The sequence below is a fragment of the Ambystoma mexicanum genome, chromosome 1q, assembly GCF_040938575.1.
Source record: "Ambystoma mexicanum isolate Mex_15411 chromosome 1q, UKY_AmexF1_1, whole genome shotgun sequence".
In the NCBI taxonomy this organism is placed as follows: Eukaryota; Metazoa; Chordata; class Amphibia; order Caudata; family Ambystomatidae; genus Ambystoma; species Ambystoma mexicanum.
In genome coordinates this window covers 503,444,315-503,469,326 of record NC_090922.1, presented here as the reverse complement: position 1 = coordinate 503,469,326, position 25,012 = coordinate 503,444,315, and the positions used below count along the sequence as shown (strand labels likewise).

Sequence of the window (25,012 nt, the reverse complement as noted above, 5' to 3'; positions counted from 1 at the left end):
CCGTAGTCATTGGTCTAGAAGGGAAAATGGGGGTTGCACAAACTGTTTGAAAAGCTAGCATAGGTGACAGAAAATATCGAAGCAGAAAGTGCTCCACACCAGCACATGCAAGGACGGGGGCAGAAACTATAGACGGGGATCCAGGTTTGGAAAATGTCTCTAATCCTTAGGCAAGCAGACAGCTTTGACCATAGAACTCTGCCCAATAGGATAAAATTCCCAGCCGAGGACGCTCGGCTCAATACGCAACACACCAACATATAGATGTCAACAGGTCTCGGACAAACTGAAGACAAAATAATACTTACCATGGCATAGGTCATCAAACTGGTACAATGCTAAAGCCTGAAAATAACGCAAAAGACCACAGAGGGAAAATGCAGTACAAACTAAATGAAGATCTGATACCTATCTCATCTGTCCCAGAGATTCACTCTCTATTACAAAAACTGTACTAATGTTGCTTCACTTGGTTTTGAGGGTCGGCTGCATCTCCCTTTATCCGCTACTGTCACAGATGCTTTCTGTGCGTTAGACTCAAATGTTTGAGATTATGAAGATCACCACACCCATGCAAACAGTTATGCAGTAGTTGCCTCCCCTCACACCAAGACCTAAGTATGTCCGAGCACTAGCCACCCTTCCAAATGGACCTCCTGCCTCACAATGAAATGCTATGGAGTCGCACTGTCAGATTGATTATGGTGTTTATTGATTTTTGGTAACACAATGTAGTAATAACAATAGGTCATTAGTGAATGGTTAATTACAAGGAATATGCCTCGGTATTACAAACAACACTAACACGTATAATACACACAGACATCCCTGGTTTAACTCTTCTCAGCGAAGGAGGGTTCCTTGGCAATAATGCATTGTGACAGGAATACAGGAAGGAAAGAAAACATGGAGAACAATTATTGCAAAGTGGGGACATATTTTTTCTTGCCTGATTTCTGTAGGTGAACCGTTTCCGTGCTGCTATATCTGCCATCATTTGAATAGCTAGGATGTGTCCAAAAAGTGTCCAGAAATAGGGCAAACATATTTCTCATGAAGGATTCCATTTCCCTGGATTATGGAAAGTTGGACAGGATCATTAAACCCGAAATTCAAGTAGTTTGAGGTTGAACTCGAGACAACATTAGATTTCCCGGGCTACTCACGTTTCAAGTTGGGATGGTCACAAAGTCCAGGGGAGCTAAGGAATCATGCATTAATCTTGTACCTAAGGTAAAAGATGAAGTCTTCTTTGTAGTCGGTAATCAGGAATATTGAATTACTCTGCCACAGGGAGACAGAAATTCATGAATAAAGGATGTATATTCTGTTGGGCTACACTTGCAATGAGGGATAACCAGACTGCTGATGCAGTCAGTTGTGAAAGATTTTTGACCTGCCAAGATTGTCTTCAGGAAAAATGGTAGAATCACATTGAAGGACTGTGTGCAGGGATAAAGGACACAGTTGGCCAAATCTTCAGGATCAAGGGACTTGACTGCCATCAGAATGCTCTCCTTGCAAAATCTATTTACTGCCGTATGGATCACAACCTCAAATGACTGAAAATCAATATCTGGAAGGGGCAGAAATTAACTTGTTTAAGCAGCTGGAGGTGAGAATGACCCCCAGCCTGTATTGTGCCAAAAATACTGGTCTGTGGGTTAGAGGAGCTACCTTTCACCGTACTATGTTTGCTATTTTAACATATTACACCACACCCAAATTTGCATCGGTCAAAACTGCTTGAAGAAGCAGCAACTTGTGATGCATTGCACACATTTGCCTTTTCTTTCTGGCTTCTGTAATGTGTGGTTTCAGATCTCTGTTTCACACTGCTCAGCCTCTGTGGGGTCATCACTTTGACTTTGGACATTACAAATGACCCGCTACTTCAATACAAGAGCATGATTTTGGAAAAAGGGAACGGTTTGACATTTTACCTTATTTCTATGGATGGATGCAACCAAATAAATCAAATCGAACTATTAATCAATTTTGTGTTTACTGTACTTCACGCTTTATCTAATCGCATAGCTTCTACAGCTGCCAGAGGCGGACATCTTAGTGAATACAAATTTTGTTTTTGCTGAATTCTAAGGATTTACATTTGTCACTTGGATAATATTTAGGCTTTATCAGATGTCATATTACAACTCTTTGCTAGGAGTTTAAAGTTGTACTGAATGGATTGGCCCTTCTGCCCCTGATCTAAGGCATATAAGGGAGGAAAGTACTCTTAAAAAATTACGTTGAACTCGGACCCTGAGGCATGTTTCCTATTGGAAGCAAATCTCAAGGGAGATGAGTGCCGGATATGCTCTGCTTCCTTACCACCTCGAGAGGATGCCATTTTTAGACTGAAAGTGCGCCTCTTCACTAAGACTTCCAAAGGATGAGATCTGTTCTTTGATGTTCAGAGGGATAAGAACGAATGACAGTATCTGAGAAAGACTGCTGGTGGGCCAAGCAAGAATTTCAGTCTTTGTCTTTTGACTAGAATTTCCAGTGGACAAAATGTTTGGTTTGATGTGGGTCTCCTTCATCAGAGCTAGCAACAACAAAATGGAAACTTGCCCAGTATGTAGGACAGCCAATGGGGTGCTTCTGTTGAAATCCAGCATAGACAAACTGCGAAAAAAGGATGCCTCTTTCCCAGCACTAGCTGGTGTCGGGAGGGCTTGGTTAAAGAGAATCTATTTTCTCCATGTCTTTCAGGTGATGGATATGACCAGTTAACATTTGGCTGACAAAAGTTACTTCGAAGAATGGGGTGAAATAAAAATGTACACATAAAAGAGGTAGGCTTGTGAGTGTTCTGTCAGTCAGGAACTCTACTGTGCCAAATGTTATGTTTGGTTACTTGTAGAGCACTTAATACTACCCAAAGACCAGCTTATGCCACATGTACTACTTCAATTACTCCATCTTTACAAGTTTGGCATTTCCTTCACAGATTCAGTGTCTATGAGGGCACATTGCTGCATGCTGGTATGATGCCATCTTGTAACCTCTCAAACAAAGAATGTTTCTAGATGCAAACACATTCCGTTTCAGATACAAGAGTTGCTGCGCGTTTGGTAGGTTCAGTGCAATCCCTTAAAAGAAGACAATATATCTGGCATCACATGAATGCCTAGGGACTACGCTGGAGCAATCTGTCCAAATATCTGTCTCAGGGGACCAGCTTAAGAGATCAGAGAGAAAAAGGTGTTGGCATGAGCAAAGGGAAAAAGGCAATTAAGGAACACCCCCTCCTCCCATTTGCATCTTTCAAACTACTCTTGGCACTCTCTACTCTCCAACTAGAATGAATCAACTATGTTGCTTGACTATAGTTTCACAACTTCCTGGTATACAGTTCATTAACAACATATGCAGGTTTCAAGGCAAGCGTTACGCTCCTATGCTCCATGCTCTCAAAAGGCTAAACTATGTAACCAAATCCCAGCTCTTGGGCCCCCAGAAATCCCATCACGAGACAAAAGCCCTAAAGGAGATCTTGGGAAGAAATCAACGCCTTGTTATCTTAACCTAGACTGAACGTCCATAAGACTGAGCATCAGTGTGGAAAGATCATGTCACTCAATCTAGTGGTATGGTTCTGCAATCCAATGGGTCGAATTGTTGCCAACTGCCTCCAATTTATTGATGAGCCATTTTGTGCACAGTAGCTATGCACAGTAAGGTATTCCAGTGAGAATTTCTTTTTGAGTGAGCAACGTTCACCAGTCTATATACTTTCTCTGCTTCACTGGACATCAATGCACGGCCAGGTTTGCAGAATATTGCACAATATTGTATTCCCGGTGTTGGAAAAGCCTTACTGTTCACCTAAAGTCAATAGGGCAGCCAAGACAATCAAGCACTTCATGCAAATATGTTACTTTCTGCAACATCCTTAGGCTAAAAGACAAGATTTTGGAAAGGAGTATAAACAATAACCTATCCTCTTCAAGTTCTGCGCCCCATTGCCAACCAAATGGCCGCAGAGTGTCTTTCTTATAATTCTGTGTAGAGACTGCCTCGAGTCACTGATGATTCCAATACATTAATAGAGCATGTTCAACACAATCATCACTTAATCCAAGGGACTTATTTTGGAAATATGGTACTCAGCTGAGATCTAGGCTGAGTAATGTTTATGGAAGAACCTCAAAAATAATGCCCATGATGGCATTTAAAAAAAAACAGTAATTTGGCCAAGCATCACACAGTCTTCTAGTAAACGGAAGACTCAAGCTTGAGAAAAGGGAAACACAGGTTATGGGCCTTATTGTTTCCAGCGCGGTGCAACCAAAGCGACCTACGCGTTAGGAAACAACATATCCTAGAATAATTGTATTAGTCTACCACCATATAACATAGCAATGCCATGTTCATAATTTTGCCCCAAACCGTTTCATAACGGTTTTCAGCTAACATTTTGCTAAGCTTACCTGTGGCACACTTTTATTCCCACAAGATCTACTACCAGGCTCAAGAGTTAATAGACCCACTGTACATGTGCTCAGGAGAAGTAGCAGATGTCAAACCATCATCATACACCCTACATGGAAGGAGCATTTCCTTCCCTATGGTGCTTAAAAATTCTGGATAATGGTGCTAGGTCATCACCATGTGGGCTTAGTTTTCTACCCTCTACCCCACACAACTCAACGTGGGAGTCTTCTCTGACATATAACCCCATAGGGCTCTTAGTCACCACTCTAAGTCGGTGTGTGCTTTTTACCAGTCTGATACAGAAAGTATCTCTTCCTCATGCAGAGTATAGTTTAGCGTATACGTTGCTCTGGCTCAGGCGCTAAGGGTCCTTCAGACGCAATGATCCAAGTTGTCCCAATCTGGGGGCAGGGGGGTTCACATCTCCTGAAACACCAAGTCAATCTGCTGAATTGTTCCCACACAGTCACGACACTGGCTTGGCATCTCGCTCGAGGTGAGTTGGCAAGTGGGAGTCATCCCCATTTTCACTACTGGCACTGCAGCTCTCTTCTGCGTGTACCTGAAAATCAAAAAATATTACAATTTAGGGCGGAACATGTGAAGCACAGCCAACAAAGAAGACATCTAGGCTGCATTAGCAAGCACATTGCATTCATCAACTAGAACTCTGCATCTCATCTTTTGTGCTGTTGTCAGCTCACAAGGATTATACCTCCGATTAAAAATGGCAATCATTCATTAACTGAGGCAGAGCCTGGCAAACCCATGGTTTATAAAGGAATCCGCTTCATTTAAAAAATGGTATGGCCTACAACAGTTTAAAAAAAAAATTATAAAACGTAAAGATACAGGTTAGAAAAATATATTCAAAGGCCAGAAATCGGCTACAATTCCAGCCTCAACACACCCTCTCTTCATCTGCTGTGATGAGCAGTCTTAACCACTCATTTTGTGAAGATGGAGAGTCAATTTACATTCCTTTAAAACAATACGTTTGTATTAAATATTTTAATTGAATGAATACAGACATAGAGACCACTATAGCAGGACAAAGTAAACTGTACTTTAACGTATTTTGTCGAAAAACAAACACTTCTACCTGAAACATGAAAGTAGAATATCCCATTTCAGCTAACATGCCGGACACATCAGAGCGCCACCAAATACCCATCCCTAGAAGCTCACCTCCAGTCCAGTGGCACTGAAAAATGCATTGTGGGTATGGAAATGATCTCAAATGGGACTTGGCCTTCAAAGTATTGAAGGTCAAATCCTCCACGAAGGCTAAGACAAGATGTGAACTAGGTGCTTGACCTCTCAGTTACTGTGTGAATTTGGGAACAGCCAGGGAGTGGTATTAGATTAGGAAATGGGGCTCAGGACGGATCCTCAGACTATGTACACTCCAGTGTACCATTTGCACAGACTCCCACTTTAACACAGACTGACACCCTGTGTTTTAGTTGTTGTCTAGTTAGATCTTGTAGGTGTTTATCCAACACAGTTCCCGGTAGTCAGTTCCTGTAGGAATTGAACAGTCATCTGGATAAAGCTAGAGGGGAGAAAAATGTCCCTTGTTACAATGGACTTCTAAACTCTGGCCTGGTGTACAGATGTTTAGGATGCCACACCTGTTAGATGAGCAGAGGACATTTCTGGGAAGAGGGGTATCAGAGGTCTCCAATGAGCACACACAGAGCAACACCAAGAATTACAATTAGACAGTCGTGTATGAAAATATACTACTTATTATAGGCCCAATAACACATATGAATACCGAAATGCAATTGTAAAACACCACACAAGCAACACACTATGTAATATATCTACACTCCCAGTGGTCAGTGCGAGGAAGTTAGAAACTTCACCAATCCCTGCAAAGGAAAAGGGCGAGTAACTTTCATAGCATGTCTTCAGGGATGGCAACCCTAACTTTATAAGTTCAGTCCTAAAATGAATGGAGCCTTGTGCTCAATGTTCGATGCATACGTAAAAGCACCCGGTCGTGCGTAAAGTTCACAAAGTACTTCTTAGGGAGAAGGAAAAAGTTAGGGGAAGAATTCTGAAGGGGTGAAACGGTTTCCAAGAGCCAGGAGAGGATCTGCTACCATGAACAAAGTTGTCCTGACTGTCGGAGGGCTTTAGGAAGCGAATACTACCTATGCCAAAGAAAAGGCCAAAAATAACCTTCAAAGTGTAAATGCATTTGGATGAACAAAGGGCCACTGGTAAGGGACTTCACTACTCGCCGCAGTTTCTTCGGTTTTGGTTCAGACTAGGCCGGTCTAGAGGGTGTCGTCAGAGGTTTGATTGCCCACTCTCAGTTCGGTTTCCAGGTGCACAAGCGCTGCGGGTGAGGATACAGGTTCGGTTTGGGACAGGAGCTGTGACTCTTGATTCGGATAAAGAACCTCCTGTCTCGTGACCCAAAGGTGCTCAGACGATGAAATTCAGAAGACGGGTGCTTTGTTGGATAAGCTGGGATTCCCCAAAGTCTCGGGTCGAAACAGCACCGTTCCTGCACGGCAACCAAGGATTGAGCTGGAAAGTCGACTGGATGGCCCAGGTACACTTCCAAAGAGGCTGAATTGCAGGGTTACCAGAAGAAATCGCGAGTGATTGGTCCCATCACTACAAGGGTTTGAAGCACCTTCACAGGTCTTCTGAGATCAAGTGCAAAGCAGGGCTCGGCCAAGACAACAGCGGGATTCAGGTGCCAGCCCTCTTCAGTGTGTCTCAGGATCGTCCTTTTTTCTGCTTGGCTCTTCAGGATACTTGGTTTAGTCTGCAGGTCGGTTCTGACATGTTGGTGATCTGCTGGAATGAATGCAGGACTCCTCCTCATATCCACAGTCAGGCAAGTGCTCGCACCCAGCCCACCAATGGGAAGATCTGCTCCAAACATGCACACCACCAGTGTCCGATCAGGGACCACTGGGGTTCTTGTGCTCCCGTATACACCAAACACTTTGGTACCAGTAGTGTGGATTGGGACCAAACAGTCCCAGCCCACTTGCTCGGTACCTACACACGTGACTTGCAGGGACACGCGAAAGAAGCAGTTTTTGAAGGCAACTGCATGCCCAAATAAGGAAATTCCGGTCCTGCAAGGGCCGGGGGAAGGCCAAGGGACATAAATGCCAAAGGAACAGACAAAAGACCTCGTGGCATGACCATGTTAGACACTAGCCACAGTCGTGAGCCAAAAGCGGTGAACGCGTTATGGCTCAGTAAAAAGTTACACAAATACAAGAAAAAGCTACTTCTGCCACCAGTCTGCACATTGTACAATCACCCAAAATTCCTTAGACAGTGACTAGGGCCATAAAACACACAGACCCCATTGCGCTGTACGTGTTACTTACTGCAATGATAAAATATGTTCCCAACAAGCGGCAACAAAATTGAAAGACTAAGAGGAACAAGTTACTCTTTTACCTGGCAACGTTCTTTCGATGGGATGGTCCGACGACTTATTCCATATCTTTGACAGTAATCACCACAGCTGTGCTGCTTCGGAAAATCTTCAGCGTCTGCGTCGATGACGACGATATGCCGCCCTCGAGGACCTCCTCCGACGGCCAACATCACTGGATGTTATAAGTAGGACGCACAACGCCCGCAGCCTCAGTTGTAGGTTTTTTTCCCAGAACGTGTGCCACCAGTCTTCTGCCAGTCTGACACACAAAGCCTTACGGAAACGTAAGCTGCAATCGCATAAGAAATTCTGTAGCGGGGAAGGTAGGGAGGGAGCATTATGGAATACGTCGTCGGACCATCCCATCGAAAGCTCGTTACCAGGTAAGAGAGTAACTTGTTCTTCGAGGGGATTGGGTCCTCCGATGTATTCCATATCTAGGACACGCTCCCAAAGCAGTACCAATGCAAGGAGGTGGGAAAAGAATTTAGAAAACAGAAATTTAGCATGCCCAATCAAATTGCGGAGTAAAAGACCGCCTTGCCAAAGGCCAGATCCTGCCCCTGGATGGAATCGAGGGAATAGTGACGTACAAAAGTATGTACCTAAGCCCAGGTGGCTGCATCACAGATGTTGCGAATAGGAACACCCCTCTGCAGGGCAGTAGAGGCAGCCATACCCCTGGTAGAATGGGCACGTAAGCCGACCGGTGGGTCCTTACCCGCCAAGCGGTAACACTCATATAGTCAAAATAATCCAGCGAGACAAAGTCTGTTTCGTCACAGCCTGTCTCAAACGCTTTCCAGCGTAACCAATAAAGAGCTGATCGCCCACTCTGACCCGGGACATGCGTGAAATATAAAAGCTTAACGCTCTCCTAGGATCATGCCTATGGAGCCTCTCCTCTTCCTTACCAGGATGTGGAGGAGGATAAAATGCCGGAAGAACAACCTTCTGGCCTAAATGAAATTCCGACACCACCTTCGGAAGAAAAGAAGGACGAACTCTAAGGACAACCCTGTCCTTATGAAACACAGTGAAGGGTAGCTTAACTGAAAGTGCCTGTAACTCACTCACTCTGCGAGCGGAAGTGACCGCAACTAAAAATACCGTTTTCAGAGTTAACAGTCTCAAAGGGCATGAATGCAAAGGCTCAAACGGAGCACCCATCAGAAACTTGAGAACAAGGTTCAAATCACAACTGGGCACCTGCAAAGGTGACGGAGGGAACACATTAGAGAGCCCTTTCAGAAACTGAGAAATTAAAGGAATTTTAAAATAGGAATACTCCTCAGACGAGCGCTTAAATATGGACAGCGCCGCCAGGTAACCTTTAATGGTACCCACTTGAAGGCCCCTGTGGGCCAAAGAAAGCAAAAAAGACAGAACCATGGGAATTTCACATGCAAAAGTATCCACATTCCTAACCCTGCACCAGTCGCAGAACTTCCTCCAATGGCAACGGTACAGGGACTTTGTTGCGGGCCTTCTGGCTTAAAACAATACCTCCATCACGTCTTCAGGGAGGTCCCAATCCTTATACCTCAACCTTTCAGAAACCAAGCGTGAAGGTTGAGGGACCTGGCCTCTGGATGGAGAACCTGACCCCCCTCCCGTGAGAGCAGATCGTCTCGGTAGGGAAGACGACGTGGAGGGCAGATGGACAAGTCGAGAAGGTCCTGGTACCACGTCCTCCGGGCCCACGCCGGAGCAATGAGGATCATCCGGGAACCGAACCTCCGTAACCTCCGCAGTACTTGCGGGATGAGGGGGACTGGAGGAAACGCGTACAGCAGTGGGAATGAACACTCCACCACAAACGCGTCTCCTAAGGCTCCGTCTGGAGGAAATTCCCACGAGCAGAACCTCTCGCACTTCCAGTTGACACTGGAGGCGAAGAGATCCACTTGAGGGGTCCCCCAAAGGGAGAAGATCTCCAGGAGAATCTCCTGAGCCAACTCCCACTCGTGAGAGATCGCGCTCTGCCTGCTCAGAGCGTCCGCCGTCTCGTTTTCATCTCTTGCCAGATGAACTGCCGAGATCGAAACTTCCTGCTGGATTGCCCAGAACCAGAGCTGCATCGCCTCCCTGCACAGAGGAAGTGACCCTGCCACCTCGCCTTTTTGTTGAGGTAGTGCATGGCCACCGTGTTGTCCGCCAGGATCAGGACATTCTGTCCTCGCACAGTCGGCAGAAAAGCCTTCAGGGCTAGCCTGATGGCCCTCAGCTCCAACAGATTGATATGGAGTCTGGACTCCGACGGAGACCAACGACCGCTGACTGTCAACTCGTTGGCATGAGCTCCCCATCCCGTGAGGGATGCATCCGACACGATCGTTACCTCGGGCCAGGGCAGCCAAAATGGAGCCCCCCTCATTCTGATGAGGGGGGCTCCTTTTTGGCTGCCCTGGCCGCCAAACTATACTATACCTAGTGTGATGTCTACTGTACCCATGGTCCTGCACGCGCCAAGGTCCCTCAGATTGTTTATTTCCGCCATCGTGGTCGTTCACAAGTTGCGAAGATCCTGTCAGGCTAATCCCTTTGATTATCTAACGTTTATTTGTAGACTTTCTCTTTCTATCCTTTAACATCCGCCCGTTGCCACTGCATCATGTAGTGCTCGACGACCATCGGCGTACGGCTCCATCGTCGACGACGCCTGACTGACTTGACGACCAGACACTGCAGCCTTCACGGGCCTCTTCAGACCTTGGCCCTTACAGTAGAGAGCGGGGGGGGAGGTTTCGTATAGTTGCATCACTTTAGAGAATGCCTATTCTGACACCCTATTTTCCCTTTTGTCGCCAAACTGCCCTTTGCATTTACTTAGGAAAATACTCCATTCAAATGTTGCCCTTCCTGCAATAGGAAGTTCCCTTGGAAGGATACGCACTGAGTGTGCAACTTCTGTCTTCCCAGTAAAACATTTTTCAAGTGCCTCATCCCCATTCAGTACCACAGGTAGAAAGCATGGCTTTAGCATCCCAAATGTTTGTATTCAGTAGCACTTCAGCAGTCAGCAGCAGGGTGCTAATTGATCTAATCATGCCTTTTGTGTTTCACTGCATTCATTGCTGGTGCCAGAAGGCTAAAGATGATAATTTATTCCTTTTCATTGTTTACACAATCCTCCGTGGACAGCAAAGAAAAGAAATAAAATAAAGAATGGAAATACAAAATTTAAAGTGTTTTTCTTTTATTTACAAAGTGTTATTTTGTCTACAGAACTTCATTATTTTATTATTTATTAAAATGATAAGTATTCTGCTCCGTATTCGGCTGAATACTTATCCAACTATTAGGTATTCGGACGAATACTTAAATCCACTATTAGGTACAACCCTAATCATAAGTAACGCATGCTGGTGGCAGAGTAAACTAAATTAAATGTATATGTCCGAGCTTACGCATAGTGCATGGCGACGGTCATAGCCACCACATCCCAATCGTCAGCACCTGTGAGACAGCTCTGCTGTGGGAGATGGTGTGTATTCTGGTCATTCGGGTGTAGATTACCAAGGCAGGTAACACCCTCTGCCCAAGGCAGCAACATGAAGGCAGCTGTCCTGGGCCCAGGCATCAGAGGAGCAAGCACACCCAGAGAAAATGAGTAGTCTCACACCAGGGTGCATCATCTCAGAAAGCATTTGGTGTTAGCAAGAAGGGAAGGAGGCAGGATTAGAGGAGACAAGAGAGCGCTGGTCGAAGGAAGGAGACTTCCAGCATCTGGTTTCTCTCCGTCTCTCTTTCTCTTTCCTGTCCCCTCCACTTCCTCTGCAGCAAAGCCCTTAGGTTGTGACATCAGAAGGGCACAGTCCATTCTATTCAAGAGCACGGATTGGACCAGTAAGGAAAGCTAGCTGCAGTCCAATCACATGGGGACTTGTGCCTTTAAAAGAAGAGGTCTTCCAGCCCTTCAGCAGATCTTCTTGAGGCCACAGATTCTCTTTGAAGAACTCGGTGGACTTCCATTCGGAAAGTTGTACTTTCCAAAGGCCTCAGCCAAAGGTGAAGGAGTCCCTAAGGCAAAAAGATCTGTCCCCTACCCACTCCAAGGGCACATCGGGAGTGACCTCTGCTGTTGACCAGCACCTACCATTTAGCACCAAAATCTCCTAAAAGCTGGGAGAGCAGACCCTAAATGGAACCATCCTGTCCCCGAGTGGGCCTCACAGCAGACAGAGGGCCAGAGCAGCCAAAGCTCCCTCTTCTACTGCACTGAACTGGTTGCTCAGTGTTCACCGCCCCTTGAACGAGAGGGAATATGCCAGTGCAGGCTTTTGCGCCCCTCCACCAATACGAACTACTGATTGCACTTCAAACCAATTCGACACCTCATCGTGCCCTAGATAAGCCAGTCACCTGCTAGTCCCAAAGAGACTGCTCAATGCCGGAATCCGATCCGAATCACTGATGAGTCACATGCCGACTCTGACCAGGAGTTACAACCACAGCTCAACCCAGCTAGCCCTTGAACAACTGCCGCGACACACACAAGATCACCACTTTCACGACTGTTGCCTGCCTTCTCAAACCACTGGAGCATAGCTCATCAACCCCTCCTAGCAGCTGAAGCCCAACTCAGCCTAGCCCAACTGCTAAGCGATCCTGGGACCGTCCCGCCTGTATCTTTGAGAGCCGCCCTTCTTCCACACAGAGCGACCACATTCACCCCTACTCAATGTATCCTTGCCGCTTGGGCCCACACGATCCAACATGCCCAAACTGAGCTCCATCCCCTCGCATCTACATTCCATACTGGGTCTGACCCACCAATAACCAAATCAAAGTACTGTTGAGCCTGAACTGCCCCCATAGTCCACTTGTGCCCTATAGACTGGTTAGGTCACAATTGACCAGTTCTCAACATATACTTTTCCTGGCTAGTAACTTACCTATCACCCTGGAACAACGCTCAGAGTGCTACTTTCCTCAGTCTGTTGCATCTTCTCTGCTGTTCTTGCATCGCAACGCGTGTGTGCGGCGGGGGTGTACAGTATTTTCTATTTGTTCTAAGGCAGATGCTATTTGATTATAATTGTTTATATTTTTATAGAAACTTGATTGGAAATACCCTATATTTTGGATTGTGTTTGTGTGTTTTGGGTCACTACTGGTTCACCTTTGCACCCTTCTTAAGAGCAGAACCTTCCCTCAGCCCACGTTACCACAAAAGGAGAAGCAGGAAGTCCCCGTTTTACCTTTATGACCAGCCCTGCAGGTAACGTGCGTATTGAGCCTTTTTACGCATGAAATTATGACAAATACACATGAATTCATTTTCTACTGCATACCGTGTACACTTTGATTTATTCATTAAAAAAAATACTTTCCACCACTAGATGGCACTGTAGCATTTATTTTGTCAGCAGCATAGCCATTCTTACACATGATGGTGAATTTCTAACTAAAAGACCAAAACTGTGACAGCTAAGCGAGCAACACAATAAAGCATGCACCCTTTTAAAATGTGTTCATACCCATAACATCTAATAGCTTGATATGCTAAAAAGTAAAGTTTGCTTTGATGTCCTAAGTTGAATATTCTTTAATAACCATACATAACACGCTGGAAGTTTGTGACGAATCTCCAAACCTAATTGAGTTTATGGCAAACTTATTTTTTGCAGCATTTTTAAAGCGCTGAAAATGAAGTGGGTAAATCCAGGATGTTTCGCTTTTTGCATCTTCTAGTTTTCCATGCAGGATGTGGAAAATAAAGGTACTGTGATATTATTTTGGCACAAAATGCTGCTATAAGGATTTACATGTTATGATGCTTTACTATGCAAGTAAACTCTATAGGACATTATTATTGTAGGTCTTGATACCCAAAACTAAAAGTTTTGTTCCAAGTAAAGCGCGGAAGAAGGTGGCTATGCCCAGATTGAAAAAGCGGGTTAAAATCCCAGCTTCGCTGTTTAGCGCAAGTGTGTGATGCAGGGCAAATAATGTAATCTCACCCTGACTTCAATTGCAAAAATTTGGAGTGCATATAAGTTTACACCCTTACAAAAGGAAAGTTTTAATAACTGTAGGGACACATTGGTGTACATGGGTGCTCCTCTGCTAGTGGCTCCAATACTGCTGCATAGAATGGCATTATTGCTGCACTGGCCCTCCCCCATTCTTGTAACATTGGATTTGACAGGCAGACATAGTGTCACCAGCCAGTCAGTGCACCAGAGATTCTAGTAATGCAGACTGTGGTAGAACCAACATTACATTTTCTCCCCTGTTGCTCCCAGCCACTGAAGGTGCTTAGGCCGTCCAGAGTACTGTCCCACACTCTGCAATGCCCTGTTATGCTAGGATCTTGAGTCTTTCATTGCACACCATCTGCCATTTGCACACTTTCTAGGGCCTTTAGAAGTGGGTGTTTCAAAATCAAAGGAGAGAGCAGTTAACTGATTGTAACATTGAAGCTGCACTAGAATATTCTTATTACAATGAGTAATGAAGTTAGATGCCCCTACACAAGTAAGTTTGCCATTCCTCCACAGTCTCTGAAGTTAGTGCCTTTCCCAACATTCGAAGGGTTAGCCCCAGCCTACATTTTAGTCTAGGTGCACCCCTGGTTGTGCGCGCTTGCATTTTGATAGGCAGGGAGGTGAGGGAAGTCTTTCCTCCAAACTGGCGGTGTTAATGTTTTACTCTGTGTGCTCAGAAAAATGTACTTGAACAAACGCAGTAAAACTTTAAAGCTGCTACTTTCAAGAAAGTCTTCCATCACCTCTGCATATTGCGCTTTAAAATATACTATTCAATAGTTGTTCCCCACACCAGACCATGGGAGGAGTTGGGTAGAACAGTGGGGGCAGAGCCTCCAAGTTTACCCTGCCTATTTTCTGAAGTGGCCCCTCCCATCACAACTTAATTTCCCCCGCCCCACGAAATGTAGGTTTTGTTGTGCCCCTGCATGGGAGAGCGGTCAGTTAGGTCGGCTTACTCTCACAAGCCACCAGCCACCCCCGCCTCTCCCCTCAAAGTGCTGAAATAAAGGGGCGGGAGCCAACACATCTGCAATTATTCCTTTACTTGCTGTCAGTTGTAAACCTGCTCTGTAATGTATAATTTATAAAGTTATGCTGGCTTTAGTAAGACGTGCGCTTGCTGTTGGGCTATACCACAAGGGATGTGCCATTACCCCATGCAGGGATGAACGGTTCCATGAGCCTGAACTAAATATATTTGCCAATAGCACATGCAGGGAGGTCATGTGCCACTGGCGCATGCAGAAAAGAGATGCTCAGTTAGCATGTACAGAGAGGAGATGTGCTGCTGCATGTGTAAGGAAGCTATGCCAATAACAGGTCGAAAGGGAGTATGTGTTCTTACATAGCGCTTTTAGCCAAATTACTTCTGCTTTTAAGCACTGTGGTAACGGTTATTATCCCATTTCGAATGGTACTTAATTTATTAGAGCAAAACACAGCAGAATGCCAGGGGAGCACTGTTGAGCATTGTGGTGGGGGCTGGCGAGGACATGTTCGAGTCAGGCTAAATAGGGAAAGAGGAGGGGGAAAATCGGGTACATTTGGCCCCAGTTCATTTTGTCAATTTCCAGCACCAATAGTAACTTGTGTAAACGGCCATTCTTCATTAGTGCATTTCTTGTAAGAACGGAGCGACTCCTCTGCGGTCTTCCCTCTGCGCCACACCTATCATTGCTACGTCACGTAATTGGAACTTGGGTAGTGCAGGCCGCCCTCCTGCCCAGTAGCTTTTCACCCGTTCTTTGGATGCAAAGTTTTAGCCTGTGCAGAAGGGAGCCTTGCTTTTATGACTGGCAGAGAGGAGATGTGATGTTGTAGCATGGGCAGAGGAGATGCTACGTTAGCACTCGCAGAGAAGAAATGTCCCCATAGTACATACTTAGTAAAGATGTGTCATTTGCACGTGCCATGGAACAGAAGGGCAATTAGCATGCAGAGCCGAGATGTGCTGTTAGCATGCAGACTCGAGATGTGCTGTTAACATCTGCATAGACAGGATGTGGAGTTTGCACATGCTAACTGCACATCCCGTCGCTGCACAGGATGTGCAGTTAGTATGTGCAGGCATGGGATGTGCAGTTATGAATACAAACAATAGGTGTGCCCCAGTGTGCATGTGCGGGCGGGAGCTGTATAAACATTCAAAACAAAGGACCTTAAAAAGGGAACCCACGCTAGTGACAGTCCTGAATTTTGTCAATGATTTCAATTAAATCTCCATATTTATTATGAGGAGTGTGTTTTCAACTGGGATGTGCAGTTAGCATGTGCAGAGAGGATACGTCCCATTAGCATGTGCATAGAAGGCATGTCATTACCATGCACATCTCCTCTGTGCTCATGGGCGCAGTTATCACACATGTAATCACACATGTACAGAGAGTTGTGCCATTAGGATGTGCATAGAGAAGATGCACCATTAGCAGACGAGAAGAGATGTGCCAATAGAATGCGCAGAGAAGAGATTGGTGGTCACTATGGGTAAAGCTATGTCCTGTTAACGTGTACAAATATTAAGCTTGCTAAAAAGAACATGTTCTATCACTACGTGAAAACAATGTCTGCCATTAGCATATGCATAGAGATGTGCCGTTAGCATGTGCACAGTGTAAAGGTGCAATTTACACATGCAAATGACACAAGTTTGCTCTTCAAATGCTAACAGCACAAATCTGAAAATGCTGAAAGTAGATGTGCCTTTACCATGTGCACAGAGTACTTGGCATACTCGTTAGTATGTGTCAAGAGGAGATGCCTCGCTAGCATGTTCAGGGAGGATATATGCCTTTATCAAGTGGAGTGATGTGCTGTTACTATGTGCCCAGATGGGATGTGCCGTTTGCATGTGGAGTGAAGGACTCTGCACAAGCCAGACAACTTTGATCTACAATGCTTTTGGTCTATGGGTCTGATTTTACGTATGCATTGGGTGTATGTGTTGGATAAGTTTTACTCTCTTGCAGAGGAGAACTCATTTCTACTCTCTTGAAATTGCATGTACTCTCTAATTTGAAAAATCATGCGTAAAATACTCCCACCTCAAAATATTATCTGGAGCACTGTTTATGACGGTCGAGTTTTGATTTGTAAAAGTATGAGGGCTAAGTGGGCCATTTTACCCCTACTCATCCTTGTACTCCTGTGGGGCAGAACCCAATTCATCACACCGCCATCTAGTGGTTGGGTCAGAGAAGAACATTTGTTTTTTTGAAGTCAGAAAATAGGACATTGACAGGGGCGTTCCTGTCACAATCTCCCCATTCTACATGTACAGGTACCCATAATCCCTCATGCGTCTACGTCCTCAGATTGTTTCTTTTTCTGGCTTGTCATTTGTGAGTGTAATGCTGTATATTTTCATTTTTCTTAAGACTTATCTTTTCTTCTTGTAACTGTCGCACAGCAGGGAGGCTGGACGGGCGCATGGGAGTCAAAGCAGATACAAGCCTCAGAGGGACATTTACTGGTAAGTCATGTGTCTGGGGCTTGTGAAGCTGCTCAGCTTCACAAGCTTTCCATAGATTAGCAAGTAGTACCTGAGGCAGGTAGTGGGCGACAAGGGACAGTGTAAAAAAAATGTTTAAGTACTGCCAGTCACACCTGTGAATCGGATCTTGCATGTGCATCAACACAGTAGTGTTGTGTGAAGGTGTGAGCTGAACTCCAAGTTGCAGCCTTGGAAATGTCCTCTAGTGGCACATTGGCAATAAATACTAAGGTGGTTCCTGTGCTGCATGTGGAATGTGCCTTACATTTAAAAGAAAATGTTTTATTAACAAGTCAATAACAGTTGGGTCACCTTCTATAGCAGTAGCGAAAGACAGAATTGGCTTGTTTGAAGTAATTATTTTGTACCGTGTAACACACCTCCAGCGGGTGCAGTGACATTTAACCTCTATAAACTGGTTAACATGACATTTTGAAATGTATTTTGGAGAGAATCGTGGGTTTGTTTGTAGCACTATCTCACTTTCATGTATGAAGAAGGAGGCTCTGACACAGATTATGCATATAGGTCATTAACTATCCTTATAGATGTTTAGAAATGCCACTTTATAAGAGGTCTCTTAATATGGCCTTATGCATAGATTCAAAAAGGTGCTCCTGTGAGCCTGTGCAACACTATATTGAAATCCCACCCAGGGGTGGGTGTGCACCAGGTGCTTTTGACCACCTCTGCCAAAGGCTTTAACCACTGGGACTGTCCACCAAGATACCTTCTGCTGAATTGTAGCATAAGCTGCTTGGTGTACCTTTAGTGAGTTGCAGATCAGCCCCAAGTTGAGCAGGAAAAGGAGATCGGTATCAATGTGTGTGGTGCGAATGTTGCTCTATTTGCACCAGATAACAAAACATTTCAATTTGTAGAAATAACAAGGTCTAGGTTTTTAGTCTTTCCATACATCTTGGAGATAATTGTAGATGTCCAAACTGAAGCCATGCTGCCCAAGTCAGTATCCGTCAATACCGATGAGTACATTTTGCGGTTGTTGTTTGTTTATTTATTTGGTAATCCGCACCAAACCCTTAGGTAACTGGGCACAGCAGAGCTAAGTATACTTGAGGCTTAGTTACGACATATACAGTAATTACAACATGGACATAGACCTTAGTTACCATGTGCCGGTTACAATGATGCAGTGGTGCTATAGGTCACATAGCGCGGTTACATAGTACAGTGGGACATGATGACTTGGTTACATTAGATACAATAAATGCAATGAAGCCATAAGCTAGAGTTACCGCATGACAGTTACAGTGAAACATTGGTACTATGGGTTAATTAGCACATTACAATGAGACGGAGAGAGGAAATGCATGATCAGGGGTTAGGTCAGTTACGGAATGCAGTCCGGTGTAAGTGGTCGTGTATTCGTAACCAGTTTAACATATTGTGTCTGAATTTTGGGTAGGGTTGATCAGTTCTCAGGGCTGGGGGGAATACATTCCAAGATATGGCCGCTTTGACCGGGAAGCTGGAGCCGCCTGCTTTGGTTCATTTGAATCTAGGAATCTCTAGAAGGTGGGCATTGGCTGATTTAGTTGGACGTGTCGAGGTTCTCCTGGTTATACTTTCTGTAAGATATGGAGGTGCTATGTTGTTCAGACACTTGGAGGTAAGTGACACTGTTTTGAGAAGAATCCCGTCATTTATTTTAGCCAGTGGTAATCTCGTCTGGGGATGTTAAGGGCTGCTCTTAGGGCGTGATTTTGTAACCTTTGAATTTTATCTAGGATGGGCGCCTAGGTACAGGGCATTGCAGTAGTCCAATTTGGACATTATTATTGCATTAGCAAGAGTGATGCAACTGGTTTCGGAAATAAATGGTCTACAGGCTCTGATAAGTTTACAGGTATAGGCACTCGAGGATGCTAGGGAGTTAACTTGTGTCTTGAGTGTTAAAGTAGAGTCAAGGTAGAAACCTAACGTTTTTACTTCAGACATCACCTTAATTGTGTTGCTGTCAATGTTGAAAGTGGTGTAGCTGGAGCTGAGTTTTTTTAGGTTTGCCTCTGAGCCCAGGATCAGAATCTCAGTTTTATCGTCAATCAGGCAGAGGCCATGGGATGCCCTCCATGCCTGAATGAGGAGTTATATCTTGTTTACCAAGGCCGTATCCTCGACAAAATTGCCCGAAAGGGGAGTGAGGATCTGGGTGTCATCTGCATAATTTGTGTAGGTGACACCCAAACTGTCCAATTCGTCGAAGAGGGGCTTGGTAAAGCTGTTATATATAGTAGGTGAGACACAGGATCCCTGTGGCACACCACAGGTAGTTTGGATTGGGTCTGCAGAAGCTGAGGGGGAGAAGACTCATCGTACGGTTTTCTAGAAAGGACTGGACCCAGATTATGGCATCACTTGAGAAATGGGCAGCCGACACGAGGTGTTTACATAAGACTGCGTGATCCACCAAGTCGAATGCCGCCGATAGGTCAAAGAGGAGTAGTATAGCTGTTTTCCCATTGTCCTTCAGCTCATCAATGTGGATCTAAAGGTCAAGTAATGCCGTTTCGGTACTGTGTTGAGGTCGAAAGCCGGATTGGCGGGATCCTAGTAAGAGGTTAACTTCAAGGTAATCCTGAATTTGAAGGTAAGCTACTCTATCAATTATTTTGAGGAGGAAGGGGACTGTGGTGATTGGTCTATAATTAGTCGGGATAGAAGGGTCTAGGTTTGTATTTTCAGCAGTGGGAGAACCCATGATTCTTTGAGGTTATTTGGCACAGTGTTTGTCTTGTAGGAGGCGTTAATAAGTTTGGAAATGAATGGCGCTAAGTCTCTGGCTGCATCCTTTATAATTTGCGCCGGGCAGTTGTCTCCCTGGCAATTCAACGGCTTCAAGGAAAGTATTTTCTCAGTCTCTCGAATAGACATTTTTATTAATCCAAAGGGTGTGGTAGTTCTGTGGCTTATGGACAGAGAGGTTGGTTGCAGCAAGGCCTTTTTATTGGCTATTTTAAGTTGGAGAGATGCGATTTTATTTGACAAGGCATTTTGGATGTCAGTGCACCATTGCTTGTCTTTGGGGACATTGTCTGTGGGTGGAATAGGGGCTTCCGTTTCCCAGAGGATAGTGAATAGTTCCTTGGTATTGGAGTTGGCCTTTGAGATTTTGTCGGTGAACGTGTTTTTTTGTGAGAATTATTTCTTTTTCATACATGTTGGCAAAGTTAGCTTAACTTTGTTCTCGTCCGTAGGGGAGTGACGCCAGGTGGCTTGGAGTTTTCTTTTTTGGAGTCTTAATTCTTTAAGATGTGGTGTAAACCAAGCATTAATGTGCGATTTCTGCCTGCTTTTGCAGAGTTTGACAGGTGCAATGGTGTCAAGGGCTTTGGTCAGAGTTGTTGAAGACCTCCAGTAGGAGGTTGGGGTCTGTGTTGCTGGCAAGGGCATTAATGGAGGGGAGGCGGTGAGGTAGTCATTTTTCTGCTGTGATCTCTTTTTTACTTCTGGTTGGAAGTGGGGGAGCCATGGCAGTAGTTTTAGGACTATGAAGATCTAAGGTAGAGGAGAAGCTGACTAGGTGGTGGTCCGTCCACGATTGTGGGACAATATTGGTGATGGAGATATTACAGTTCAGATCAGCCACCCAGTCGAGGGTCCTTCCTTTGATATGGGTGGGGGTAAGAACTGCGTGAGGCCATGATCCGCCAAGATGGCTGCTACTGATTGGGCATGTTTATTTTCGGGGTCATTGAAGCCCAGATTGAAGTCTCCCATCAGTAGGATCTGTGAAGAGTCTTTCATGTTATTGGCAAGAAGGCTAGATAAGGCCTCCTCGAAGGTTCCCAGCGGACCTGGGGGTCTATATACCAGATGAATGGTTAAAATGGGTAGTTTGGCTGCGAGTACTTCACATGATTGGCATGGGAGTGGAGTAGAGAGTCTAATGGCAAGGTTAGTTTTGGATAGAATAGCTAAGCCGCCTCCTCTGGCATTAGGTCGGTCTGCTCTAAGTATTTGGTAGCTATCTGGGATAGCTAGCATGAAGGCAGGGCCTGCTGCGTCATGCAGCCAGGATTCGGTTATCGCTAGAACGTCCAGGTTCCCATTAGATAGAGGATGTGCAATTTCAGTTGTTGATTTAGCAGGTTGTGTAATGGGTGTAGTTGACAGGTGGTTGAGCCACCATTTTTAGAAAGCAAGTCTGGCCCATATTGGTGCAATTAGTATTACCTTTGCATAGTAACGATGGCGGGGGAAAAGCGTTAGCAAATGTCCCTGACCAATTCATCCACAGGGCATTTTCCCAGTGCCCCCCTCTATGGGTACCTGGAAAGTTTTAGCATTTATTGTTCTGTTGGGTGTGCACAGAACGACTGTTGGCAACCCTCACATCTTGAAAATGTGCTTCAATGTGAATGGTCCTACTTCCCATTCATGGTTTTATTGGAAAACCCTGCGTAGGCTGTCTGCCAGAAGATTGTGTTCATCCAGGACATGCTATGCCTGTATGTAGGTATTTCGCTTAATGCGCCGCTGTCAAATTTGTTGTGCTAGAATGTACAGTGTCTACAAATGTGTTCCTCCGTGCTTGTTTATGTATGCCATAGCTGTGGTTTTGTCTGTATTGATCAGCACACTCTTGCTGGATGGCAGTGCCATCTTCACTTCTAACAGTTCTTGGATGTTTATGTGATGTATGGTCGGTTTTGTGGCATGTAACTTGTGCAGTGAGTTCTTGACAATGGACAATGGATAAGCGATTGCTTGTACTGAATCCATAATTGCTCCCAGAACCTGGTGATCACGCATGCAGTGGCGTCGAAATACTCTCAAGCTTTGCTGGTAACCAATGGCAGGGAAAGAAAAATCTGAGGATGTCTACATGTGAGGCATTATGGGTATCTGTACATGTAGAATAGGGATAATGTGGCAGGAACGCCCTTGTTGACACCTTATTTTCTGACTTAAAACAACCAAACGCTCTACTCCAACCAACCACTAGAGGGCAGAATATGCACTGGTGTAGCAGGGGCAGCCGTGGTGCGTGCTCCCCCACCGCCCCATGTCCTAGGATGGGGCCGCCCTCAGACTTCAAAGAGAAATGGTTTCTTTTGAAGTCACTGGGCCTCATTACAAGTACTCCGGTCCGGAATTAACACTGCTGGTAAAACCATACCGGCACCGTTTCCATGTCCACTCAATCATGACCCGCGGCCCCGGTAATAGCACCACCCTCAACCGCCACCACGGAAATAGGGGTCCCGTTAAGTCCGTCTGCACGGAAACCCCTCCGTTACCGTCAACACGAAACACCGTGAGCATCACAACTAGCGCAGGCACGGAAATACCGGCAAAAAAATGGCGTAAATACCGTGATCACGGTTGCGGAACCGCCGCCGCGAACATGGCGTTATACACTGCCTGCTGAACTGAATCGGGGCACAGGTGCAACAAATCAGCCCAGCCCCTACAAAAGGGCCACACCCAGCCCAACACAACACAACACAGAACCATGCAGGCAGCAGGTCTAGTAGCACTGGGACTGGGCCTACTCAACCAACAGGCAGCACTGCACATGGTGGCAGTAATGGCGCAGAGGAGGAGGCTTAGGCGGAGGAGGCGCAGGCGGCAACCAGCCAACCCTGCAGCTATGGCAAACCCCATTGCCCAGCCAGCCCGACCCCGCCGCCAGCCAGCAGTACCACGCACCAGGGCCTCACCCTGGAACCTCACACCTCACCCCCGGACAGATTCACACACTATACCGGCTGGACCGTGCAACAATCCTGCACATCACCGCCATGATTGAGGACTACATCAGCAGCCAAATTGACACCCCCACCGCCATCCCCCACTCTTGAAGGTTGTCTCAGTACTGCATTTCCTTGGCACTGGCACCTATCAACACACGGTTGGTGAGCTGCACGGCATATCACAACACTGTTTCTCAAAAATCCTGGTACAGGTACTGGATGCCTTGTTGCGCCATGTGTCAGAACACATAGCCCTACCCCGCACCCTCCCCGAGGTCATTGCCACTAAGTTGGCCTACCATGCCATAGCAGGCATGCCAAATTGCATAGGCGCAGTTGACTGCACCCACGTTGAGCTGACAGTACCACGTGCAATTGAGGTGGTGTTCCGCAATAGGAAACAGTATCACTCTTTGAATGTCCAGATGGTTTGTGATGCCATGCAACTGATTACACACTGCTGCGCACGTTTCCCAGGCTCATCACATGACTCAATGGTACTGCGGAATTCCACGTTGCCACGGTACATGGAATGCTATGCCGGACAAAGCACATGACTATTGGGTGAGTACAGCTGACAATGCTACAACCCTGTCGAAGTGGTGTGTGTGTGTCCAGGCCAATGAGCATTGTGAGTGTGCCGCTGTGACCGCACATGCATCACCCCCCTTCCAACTACCAAATACACAGCGGATGCCAAACATCATGAAGGAAGCCATGACAGGGCACCACAATGTGCCCGTGCACACGCTGGCACAGCCAATCCCGTCACTGTCCCATGAACCTTGTGCCACTGCAGACACCCACCCTCAATTGAAACACTGCCTCAAAAGGCACGAGAGGCGTGTAAATGAGACGACGTGTATTTACTACTTCCGTACAGTGGAGTCACTCTGCCATGTGTGGACAGCACTGCACTGTGACATGCACACAATCAAATGTCACCCGCAGGGCACAGTAAACATGCAAGTTAATGTGTAGGCCCATATCCAGTTAGCGACATACATCGTGATGCCCAAAACATACCTCCATACACTGCATGGTACATATGCATGAATGAATGATGATGATACAAGATTGCACAGCAGCAGATGTGGACATGATGCCACAAACACTGACATGTTCCCCCATCTACATCCCATGTAGGTGATGCGGGATATGCACTCACGCCATGGACGATGACACCTGTACGGAGACCAAGGAACAGGCATGAAGAGGCATACAATAGGGCACATATCCGCACACATGGAATGATTGAGAGGACATTTGGACTGCTGAAGGCCCGTTTCCGCTGTCTGAGCAAATCTGGCGGATCACTGCTGTACAGCCCAGTGAAGACGGGTAAAATCACGCTAGTATGTGCCATGCTTCACAATATATGCCTGCGCAGGAACATCCCAATGCCACCAGACGCAGATGAGGAAGATGGGGATGTGGATGGAGATGGGGATGGGGATGGCACCGCCTCCCCCTGGGGGTCCACATGATGGCCAGAGAGCACGGGATGCCCTGATTCGCATTTACTTTTGAGTCACAGCACATTCACAGAAATGCACGAACATGGTGACGACAATGAATTAATAGTTGCACTGCAAAATAAATGATCAATGTCCACACATGTATGTCTTGATTCGAAATGGTGATGTATTGATGTAATAACAACAGGGAAGGAGGTGCATTGGTTAGGGAAGCTGTACACCCGGGGCCACCCACCACCCAAACGTGCCCACCCCCACCCAGGCCCCATTGTTCAAACCCCCAAAACTACCTACCCCACCACCCAAACGTGCCCACCCCCACCCAGGCCCCATTGTTCAAACCCCCAAAACTACCTACCCCACCACCCAAACGTGCCCACCCCCACCCAGGCCCCATTGTGCAAACCCCCAAAACTACCTACCCCACCACCCAAACGTGCCCACCCCTCTCACACCCTTGTAGTCCA

General features: G+C 46.0%; 1 protein-coding gene across 7 annotated transcripts in view; it reads right to left on the bottom strand.

Moving 5' to 3' along the window:
* Window positions 1-690: 690 nt before the first annotated feature.
* LOC138529799 (zinc finger protein Xfin-like) overlaps window positions 691-25,012 on the bottom strand; it is a 241,714-nt gene continuing 217,392 nt past the window's right edge. For all 7 annotated transcript variants that reach the window (XM_069640865.1, XM_069640864.1, XM_069640862.1 and 4 more), the window contains one exon: window positions 691-5,005. In XM_069640865.1, the coding sequence (XP_069496966.1) occupies window positions 4,974-5,005 (32 nt within the window). In that variant the 3' untranslated portion in view covers window positions 691-4,973. The remainder of the gene's footprint in view (window positions 5,006-25,012) is intronic.